The sequence below is a fragment of the Gadus macrocephalus genome, chromosome 9 (genome assembly GCF_031168955.1).
Source record: "Gadus macrocephalus chromosome 9, ASM3116895v1".
Taxonomy (NCBI): domain Eukaryota; kingdom Metazoa; phylum Chordata; class Actinopteri; order Gadiformes; family Gadidae; genus Gadus; species Gadus macrocephalus.
In genome coordinates, this window is record NC_082390.1 from 5,943,194 (window position 1) to 5,953,425 (window position 10,232).

At 44.3% G+C, this 10,232-nt stretch overlaps 1 protein-coding gene across 1 annotated transcript in view; it reads right to left on the reverse strand.

The window, feature by feature from the left end:
- Window positions 1-547: 547 nt before the first annotated feature.
- LOC132464184 (contactin-1a-like) overlaps window positions 548-10,232 on the reverse strand; it is a 29,979-nt gene continuing 20,294 nt past the window's right edge. The window contains 5 exon segments of the mRNA XM_060060416.1: window positions 548-2,972; window positions 4,463-4,616; window positions 6,526-6,638; window positions 8,076-8,265; window positions 8,896-8,999. Of these exon segments, the coding sequence (XP_059916399.1) occupies window positions 2,896-2,972; window positions 4,463-4,616; window positions 6,526-6,638; window positions 8,076-8,265; window positions 8,896-8,999 (638 nt within the window). The 3' untranslated portion in view covers window positions 548-2,895.

Genomic DNA, 10,232 nt, shown 5'->3' on the forward strand with positions numbered 1-10,232 from the left:
AAATACAAAGAAAAAACCTGAGGATAATTTTACAGACTTGGAAAGAATGAAAATTAGGTGTACAAACGGGAGCTCCAACTTGATAATTCACAAAATACAAAAAATCGGCTTCACAGTCCGGCAAAAAGTAAACCAAAATCCTCGTGTGCCATAATATAGAGGAGAGTTGGTTGACAATTGGGGTACTTAATTAAGGCCTGATGAGCAACACGTTGTGGTTGGCTGGGAGACGAGTTCAAGAAGAGAAGGAGTCATCCTTTAGCAGTGCTACTTAACATGTAAAATGTTTTGACATGGGAGTTATTGAGATTAAACAAAGACGTAGGTGGCCATCTCGAATAAATATATAATTTAGAATTTTTTTTTTTTTTTTAAATGTCTAATGGTTATATTAACACAACAATCTGCTGCTAGGGGTGCTTTTGGAAAAGAAAGTTGAGGTAGTCTGAAAATGTGTTGAATAGCAACAATATTTCGAAGTTGGAATCAATGATTATATGAACAAAAGCATTTTCAAGCAGCCCAATAAAAAGACAATAGTCACATGTAAGAGTTAACTACACTTTTTTATTTGTTGCTTTTAAATCCAGCCGATCAGAGTCCAGTTCCTTCTACCTCAACCATCAATAACAAGTAAAGCGCTTCAACAGCGGTCAACCAATCGCACGACACCAAGACCCAGTGGTTTCATTCATTCCCCCTAACAAATCATTTGCATTGAATTGCAGGATGTTTTCTTTTGAGTGAGTCATTTCACTTGGCCTCAAAGACAACTCAAAGACTCAAGGCGTGAATATGTCTAGCTTTAATTAGGCAGCCAACACACACATCATCCTCATCATCTCCACTGAGGACCGCCAACCCCTGGGGAGGAAATATAATCATGTATATAATGTAAAGCCATCGGAGGGTTCAGAAGAGACCGGTCAATTCCCCCTGCAAAGTATAAAAACCCACCGCTGTAGTAGTTACTAATTTTGTTTTTCCGACGTTCATGCATGGTAGAATGTATGGTTCTGAGTTGCCGCTTTCTCCAAAATACGTCTTACGTTCAAGGCATTCATGCATTCGCGCAGATGGTCGGATGCTTGGATGTTGCATGGGTGGGGCGGGCAGCGGGGGGGGCAGGAGAAAAGCACTTGGTGGTGGATGTGGATATAGTTACGATGATAAGCTTGGCTAGCGTCAGTCACACAAATCATGAATCTGTACGCGGTAGTAGTAGTAATCATAATAATCATAGTAATCATAATAGTAAACGCTGCATTTCTTTTCTCTGCACACTTAGTTCATCAACCTCTGGGAAATGAGAAACCTCGAAAGAAAAACCTCTCACGTTTCAGGGACGAACAAATATTGAAAAAAAAACACATAAGAAAACAAATTTGACGATTATATATACAGACATACTGTATGTATAATCCATATACAATCGAATTTCTTATCAAATCAAATATATATATATGAGCTGTTCAGATGGCCACGCTCATTTGGACTAACAAATTATTAAGGTTTACGTTTGCGCAGTCTAGGAATGGCTTGCTCGTCCATCTTCAGTCTGCGCACAGACCGATTACGAAAAAAACAACAATGATGCACGTAAGATTAGGAGCTAGGCAAGTTGGGTCGTTAGAAAACATAAAGTAGCCATCGACGTAGCAGACATTGCACGCGTACTGAATGAGGTGTCCATCACTGTTGGTGACACTTGAACATAGCCATGGAGGAAAACCTAAATGATGGAACAAATACTAACAGTAAATGAAAATGCCTACATTCTTTACAAAGCACCAGATGGTACCATTGGTACCAAGGTCAAAATGACACAGTCAAGACAAAAGCATTTCTAAATCCACACACCTCACTGTGTAACACTTTGCCATATCAGATTGGAATAAGGGTAGGCAGGCCTGCGAAGCATTTTAGATACACAAGTATTCAACATTAGATCAAGATGGCCACTGTCACAGCCTTTCAGACAGGGTTCGTAACTGTTTTTCTGACACATTATCCGGTTAATTATAGGGTCCATCCATTTGCTTTACATTCAACTGTGGAATTGTTCTGCCGTCACCATTGTTTTGGAAGTGATTGAGAATCCTTTAATTTTACAATTTGCAATGATCTGCAATAGGAGATAAATTCGATCGAGTATGTATCATTGCACAGATAACATCAATAGCACATTCAAATGTAAATTATTGCATATATTACATTACCATGGCTTTCTTTTTACTATGATGCTAAATGTTGTTATTTGCTTGGACTGTAACTCTGTAATGGAGGATGTGCTTGTTTCTAAAAGACAATAAAAAAAGTAAGTATTCTGCGCCGCATTATAACCACAAAGACAATTTCATAAACGTGTACACTTATCGTTCACAACTATCTACCTGTTAGCTTATAATATGGAATGCATTACCGGAGAGGCTATCCAAAACGTCAACGCATCGGAAATTCCGACAAATCACATTTATCGACATATTTTCATCTGTTTAATAATAGAAAATGAAAATAACTGCTTCATAACTCCGAGGGACGGCCACTCACGTTCACCATCCGTTTTAAGAGGAGAACATTGTGAAAGATAAGAGTCATCGTTTACATAAGGCATATTGAACAAGTTGACAGAACACCGTTATTGAAACTCCACCCAAGATGCTTTGTAGATAGTAAATAAGGGATGTCTTTGCCCATGTCCAATTCGTGTCAAACTTTCTTATTTTTTTTATCCCACAAACATATTCCGTAGCGGGTGGACAGTTGGAATATGTTGGTTTTTTTTTGGTTGCGGGGTGGAACCAAAAACATTGTGGAAAGAGTTCATGTCCTCATACGCTGTCAACATCACAGAGTCCCCTTCACAGGAAGTGAAGACATGAGGTGCCAATACATTCAAAAGTCCAGGCAGAGGAGCGCCACCAGCAGTAGGGACAGCAGGCCCAGGGAGCGGGCAGCCATTACACCATCACCTGGGGACACACAGAGAATGTTGCTCATGTCAATTGGCATCGTAAGAGTGACTTGTTACGTAAAGGTTAACGTCGTTTTTTTTTGGCATGAACTCTTATTTCCATTTAGTAATTTAGCAGTTGGTTTGATCTAAAGCAGCTTACAGTGATTTCAGACACAGGTCATTAAAGAGGAGAAAGTTGTTTCAGCAAAAATCCATTCAAGCAAGCTGCAGACATCGGGGAATGAGCCCAGAATCTTCCTGCTGGGCGTCGGAATATCCTAGCCACAACAATATCCTTCTCCATAAAACTAAATAAATAAAAAGTGGCTTATTTGAATACGCACTACAAACTAGCTGCCATCGATCAAACCTAAGCCATAAATGATAATGTCTCCGCCCCCCCCCCCCGCCTGTCTCTGAGGAAAACGACCCCCCCCCCCCCTCCTAAACGGTCAGCCATTTGTCAAAGCCAAGTCATTTGTCAGTGGCTCGCTTTTATAATCCTCTGCAGCTTAATTTCCAGAGCCAGAGACGTCAAGCTGTCAGGTGTGCCTGGGTCCAACGATAAAGGGATAAGAGAGTCCGCAGGGGTGGCCAGGGGGATGGGTGCTGATCAAGATCCATTACGGAGGCTTAGGGACGGCCCACCCGTCCACCCATTTGACCCCCAGCAGCACATGGTCCATCGGGGGCAAGAAGGGAGACGGGGTTTTGGTCAGGAACCTAAGACTCCACAATCGTACCGTCCTCTCTCGAAACATAAGCCTTCCCAATTGTGAGGGCTTTGTCGTAGTGGCTACTGGGGGCGCCACTGACAGTAACAAATGATTCATAGCCCCCCCTCGTCCGTCCTCAGCTAAACCCACTGTGATCCTTCTGGTGAAGGGCAGGCCTGGGATAAGCAGTCACACCCGCTGCCTCGCAACTGTGGGTTTGTAGTGGGGCCAGCTCCCCACTCAAATGCTTTCCCATTGAAATCAAACATTTAAATTTGGAGTGAAGGGGATATTTCACAACATATTATAGGAATTTTTTATCATAATTTATATTGCACTGAACTCTGTGAATGTAAACCCAAAATAATAATATATGTGCTTATGGATATGGATCCAAATAGAATAATTTTAGGTAGATGGACAAAGCTAGGAAAAAGGGAACTCCCTTTGCCTTCAAGTTAGGGTAAGCAAAATTGCACAAACCCACCAGACTAGGCTCAATTTTATTTAATTTGGGCTGCAACAACAATAGATAACAGATTCTTTCTTTCCTTTTTTGCAGAGAATTTTGTTTATTGAATGCAATCGGGATGTAAATAGACACGTCAAATATGATGAAAAATGCATCTCAAATTAATTACCCAGCCTAGCTTTAAGAAAAAAAGCATCCTAAGAGCATGATGCAGGCCATGTGCTTATCAGCTCTCAGGAAATCCCAGTGGTTTTCCCAAGTGTCAATCCAACACATGACCGATATTAAGCATCGTTCTCATCTCCAGCCCATAATTACCTATGATATGAATCTGTGACACGGCCCCGTCCCCTCCGTCGCTGTGGGCCCGCACCTCCACCACGATGCCCTCCTTGGGCAGGGGTAGGTCTATAGACTTCTTGAAGGTGGTGTACAAAGTGGTGGCGCCTTGGCCCTGCGTTCTGTACAGGACCTATGAACACACAAAGCGCACACACACGGTACACAATGTGTGTGAACAACAACAAAGCATGGTTTGAGACAGTGGCGGACTCAGACTGTTTGAAGGGCAGGGGCGAAAAAATAAAAAGGGCACATTCTGGACAACATGGGGACCCACCAGCGGACACAGTGGTTATTCTAACTTGATGATGTTTTGTTCCCCCAACGGAGCCATAAAGGCAGCGCTGCCTGGAAGGTCCTATCCCCTAAACCTTAGCAAGCGCTGCCTTGAAGGTCCCATTGGGGGCACTTGTTACATCTCCATGTAGCACTTAAAATAATATTTGGGCTCATAATTTAAACGGGTGGTCTGGGGGTCCTCCCCCAGAAAAAATTTTGCTTCAAAGACACTGTTTCCCCTTATTCTAGCGACTTTATAAACACCAAAATTAGTTGTTCACATCATTATGCACTTTCACATTTTTGCCAAAGAAAGGAGGATGCCTTACTGCTTTCATCTTTACTAACATTTAAGTAAATATTAGACTGGAGACAATTCAATGTGCCGCTACCATACAGTCTTTGACCGCTGACAGCCAGCTACGGAAACATTTAAGGAAGTTTTTCTTCATGTTGAGGTGATAGCTGACCATTATCGTCTCTCTTGCATGAAATGACCTACACTTGAATGATCTTGAACGCTCAAAAAATGTATATACATTTTTAACGGATTATGCAAACTGAAATATTAAGTTTTTCTAACTTGGCATCTAATTGCGCTTTTCCACTATGGGTACTGACATACTCTTGATCCGCTTTTTGCTTCGTTATCCAGTGGAGATTTAAGTACCACTCGATGTAGCTGTTTGTCATGGCGACGCCACATGAAAGCAAAGCCTCGCATTCCCCATTCGTCAGCTACCAAAGAGAGGAATGTCTGCACCTCAATAGCTAACCACAACATGTTTTTTTAGGTTTGCCATATTCTTGCTCCAGAGGGCAGATCATCATCATCAGGGGCAACCTAGGGCACTCATTCATTTTTGTTCACGTGTAAAGGGCAGCCAATAAGGCACTTGCTCTAATTTTCACCACCATAGAGGGCACTTTAGCACACTTTTTCAACCATGGGGGCACCAGACGGGCAGAAGGGCACTAGAAGGGCACCAGACGGGCAGAAGAGCACTAGAAGGGCACTATAAGGACCAGACGAGCAGAAGGGCACTATCAGGGCACTAGAAGGGCATTGGAAGGGCACTGGAAGGGCACTGGAAGGGCACTGGAAGGGCACTGGAAGGGCGCTAGAAGGACTAGACGGGCAGAAGGGCACTATCAGGGTACTAGAAGGGCACTAGAAGGGCACTGGAAGGGCACTAGAAGGACCAGACGGGCAGAAGGGCACTATCAGGGTACTAGAAGGGCACCAGATGGGCAGAAGGGCACTATCAGGGTACTAGAAGGGCACCAGATGGGCAGAAGGGCACTCGAAGGACCAGACGAGCGCTATCAGGGTACTAGAAGGGCACCAGACGGGCAGAAGGGGACTATCAGGGCACTAGAAGGACCAGACCGGCAGAAGGGGACTATCAGGGCACTAGAAGGGCACCAGACGGGCAGAAGGGCACTATCAGGGTACTAAAGGGGGCACTAAAAGGGCACCAGACAGGCAGAAGGGGACTATAAGGGCACTCATTAAGGCACGTCATTGAATTTTCTTGATCTAGAGGGCACATCATCATAATTTATTTTACGAAGGAGCACCCTAGAGGGCACCTAATCATGTTTTGCACGTGAAAAGGGCAGCCAATAAGGCATTTCCTCTCGTTTTCGACACTCTTGAAGGGCACTTTAGCACGCTTTTTCAACCACCCCCCCCCCCCCCCCCCCCCGAGTCCGCCACTGGTTTGAGAAAACACCGGTAGGTACAAAAGATCGCTCACCTTGTAAAAGTTGACGGCGGACTCGTTGACGAGGGGCTCCACCTGCTCCCACTGGATGTTCACCTGCTGACCCTTGAACTTCTTACCGGTGATTCTGGGACCTTTACTGGGAGCTGGCAGGACACAATGAAGCATAAGACCGGGACAGAGTCAATCCAAACCCCAAGTTAGGGTGTGGGGGAAGAACAATGGAGTATGGTAACGTATAGTATAGTTAAATATGGTAAGGCAGCGGTTCCCAAACTTTTTTCCCTGCGCACCCCCTTCTACGTCCCAACCGGGTTGGCGCACCCCCAATCCCCACTTCAAAAAGAACGAAAATATAACGCAACAAAGCTTTGTTTTATCGCCATATACCGACTCATGTTTCATCAAATATAGCGCAAATATAGCAAAAGGGGCATTTGACTTAAATTGCCATGTTTTGTGCGCAGGTGACGACGGAGAGAAGACGGCTTCAGACAGCTGTTTGCTAGAACCTCACTTCACAACACGCACTGAGGCTTCGGGCAATCTGTATCGCCGATCCAAGTGAAACCCAGACCCAGATAATTGTCATCATATTTCCTTATTTTTTTCCCTGTCTGGTGTTCACCCTCATGATCTCTTTTTTGCCATCTCCTTCCCTCCTCTTCGGTTTCCTCCGGCGCATCGTCTGACGCTAATTTTCTCTCTCTATTCTCTCCGCCTCTGATGCCTCCAAATCCTCTCTTGGTCCCTCTCCTCCTTCGTGACTAACAACATTATCAGAAGACATCCCACTTGACAGTTTTCCCTGATTTCAGCCAGTTAAGCATATTTATATAGGAATGAATGAAACGAGTTGGCGCGCATATGGCAGTCCGTAGAAGACAAGCAGTGCGCACTGCGCAGCCGTAGAAGAAGACAGCTGTCTTCGTCTACGTTTAAAATATAGGTTTTTTTATTTAAAATTAAAGGGATTACAAAGGAAATGTTTACTGTTCATGTTTTTTAATTGTATCAAAAAATCCCACTTAAAAAAACAACACTGTAATTGTGTAATATTACACCAGACCGCCATTACATTTATCATCTCGCGGACCTCCTGGTGCCAGCTCGAGTACCCCTGGGGGTGCGAGTACCACACTTTGGGAATCCCTGTGGTAAGGTATAGTTGAGTATCGTAAGGTATAGTAGAGTGGTAAAGTACAGTAGTGTATGATAAGGTATAGTAGAGCATGGTAAGGTATAGTATAGCAGAGAATTGTGATGTTTTGTAGAGTATGGTAAGGTATAGGAAGGTATAGTATAGAAGAGTACGGAAAGGTATAGTAGAGTATGGTAAGGTATGGTAGAGTTTGGTAAAGTATAGTAGAGTATGGTAAAGTATAGTAGAGTATGGTAAGGTATAGTATAGTCGAATATCATGAGGTAAAGTACAGTATGGTAAAGTGTAGTACAGTAAAGTGTAGTACAGTAGAGTAGAGGCAATGTATGGGATAGTCTTGTATGGTGAGGCTGATAGAGTAGAGGTCAGGTGAGGTGGAATGGTCACGTAAAGTAATGTAAAAATCACCCAGGTAACCTACGGGCTTTATTTGTGTTTATTTCCACTGGTTCACTGGGGGGCCCGTATCCGGCGACGTTGTACGCCCGGACCTCAATGAAGTAGAGCGTGTCGGGTTTCAGCCCGTCCAGCCGGGTCTGGTTCTCTCTGCTGGACACCGCCGTGTCCTTGGTCTCCTGGCCGCTGTCTTCCCCTTTCCTCCAGTACTTTATCTGGAGCACACACAGAGGTCCCATGGCAGTGGGAGATGACGATGGGCATCGGCTTGTGATTTGGATTCAGTGTTGATGCGAATGCCTAAAATGTTACTTTAGTGACCCCCATTACGTTATTGGTAATGAATTTAAACCATTGATAATTAATGTATATTTTTGATATGGATTTCTTTATCAGTAATAAGGAAGCTGATTATGGATCAATAATTTAGGGAGGGGTGAGATTAAATCAATTTTTCTCCTACTCACGCCTTTTTGAACAGGTAGAACTAGTGCTAGGCAGTTTATTTTCATTTGTGTTTTTATTCTAACTGTCCACTTGTTTCAGCATTTTATTTTATTGTTTATTATTGCTCATTTCTTCTTTTTCTTTACTTGTTAGAATTTTTTTTATTTTCAATTCAATTCATTTTTGCGTTCATATTTTGAACATTCTTTCTGTAAAGACATAGATACTATACAACAGTTTAACTACTAGCTGCCACCTACTACTACAGGCTTGTCCAAGTTTAAAACTGGAAAAGAAATCCAGGATCAAATGTTGACGATGTTGGCAAACTGTCACAGTTGATGTATTTATTTGAACCGGAGGAAGCAGGCGAGGGTGTGGGGTTACGGCTGACCCACCTGGTATCCAGCTATGTTCTCCTGCTGGACTGGATCCCACCCCACTACGGCGTCCGTGGCGTAGAGAGGTCGGCCTACCACGTTGGTTGGGGCCTCGCTCGGAGCTGTGGAGGCAAAGAAAAACACATACGGTAAATTTACATTTCATGTTACGTCCTCTCATTGTAATTTCCCATTTTGGGCTTTTATCCACCACACACCGACGGCGGGGTCACCCAGACCAGGGTTCTTGCTCAGACCATCTCCAAACTCAGCTCGGAGGAGCCGGTGATCAAACCAGCAACCTTCAGGTTATAAGACAACCCACTCTACATACTGAGGTACGCCAACCCTTTTTACTACCCATTTACTACATACCAATACTACTCGAGTCGATTAGCATTCACTATTATCCGAAGTGACTTTTTCCATGCTTTACAGTTTTCGGACTGTTTAAATTCGGCACATGTCATTTACGGGCAGCTACACTGTATTTTCTACAGTGTGTGATACACATAGATATTTTACACATCGACAGAAATAACCAACATTCCCATGGGTGTTACCATAAGAACCGGGCATCCCCCCGTCGAGCCGAGTGTGTAGCCTCTGCCGGGGTGCGGACATGTTATCGCCACTAGTCTGTCAGTGGAGCTTAATAAGTGGGCTAAATGCTTTGCATCCTTGGGTGAATGATCAGCTTTCTGGTTCAGGCTACAAAGATCACGCTAATCCCCCCCCCCCACCCCCACCACCACCACCACCACCACTGAGGGGCACGCGGGAGATAGAGCGAGCGAGAGAGCGAGCGGGAGGGCGAGGGAGAAGGGACGACAGGTTTTCCATTTACGGGTATTAAAATTCCACACGTCTACTCACACATGTACTGTGATGAAGCGCAACCGACTGCAGAGCAGAGCCCGGGCTGTGATAATAAGGTGACACTGACAGAACGAAATGGCAGAGTGTTGAAATATTACAACCCGAGAGTAGCCCTCATGGTGGTAAATCCCCCTCACCATCACCATCAACTCAAATTCGCCCCCCCCTAGCTTGTACGAGCTACGAGCTACATGCTACGAGCTACACGCTAAAAGCTACAAGCTACGAGTTACAAGCTACCAGCTACAAGCTACCAGCAATATGCTACGAGCCACACGCTACAAGCTACAAGCTACGAGTTACAAGCTACCCGCTACAAGCTACCAGCAACATGCTACAAGCTACGAGCCACAAGCTACGTGCTACGAGCCACCAGCTACAAGCCACCAGCTACAAGCTACCACCTACAAGCCACGAGCCCAAGCTACGAGCTATGAGCCCAAGCTACAAGCTACTAGCTACGCGCTACAAGCTAA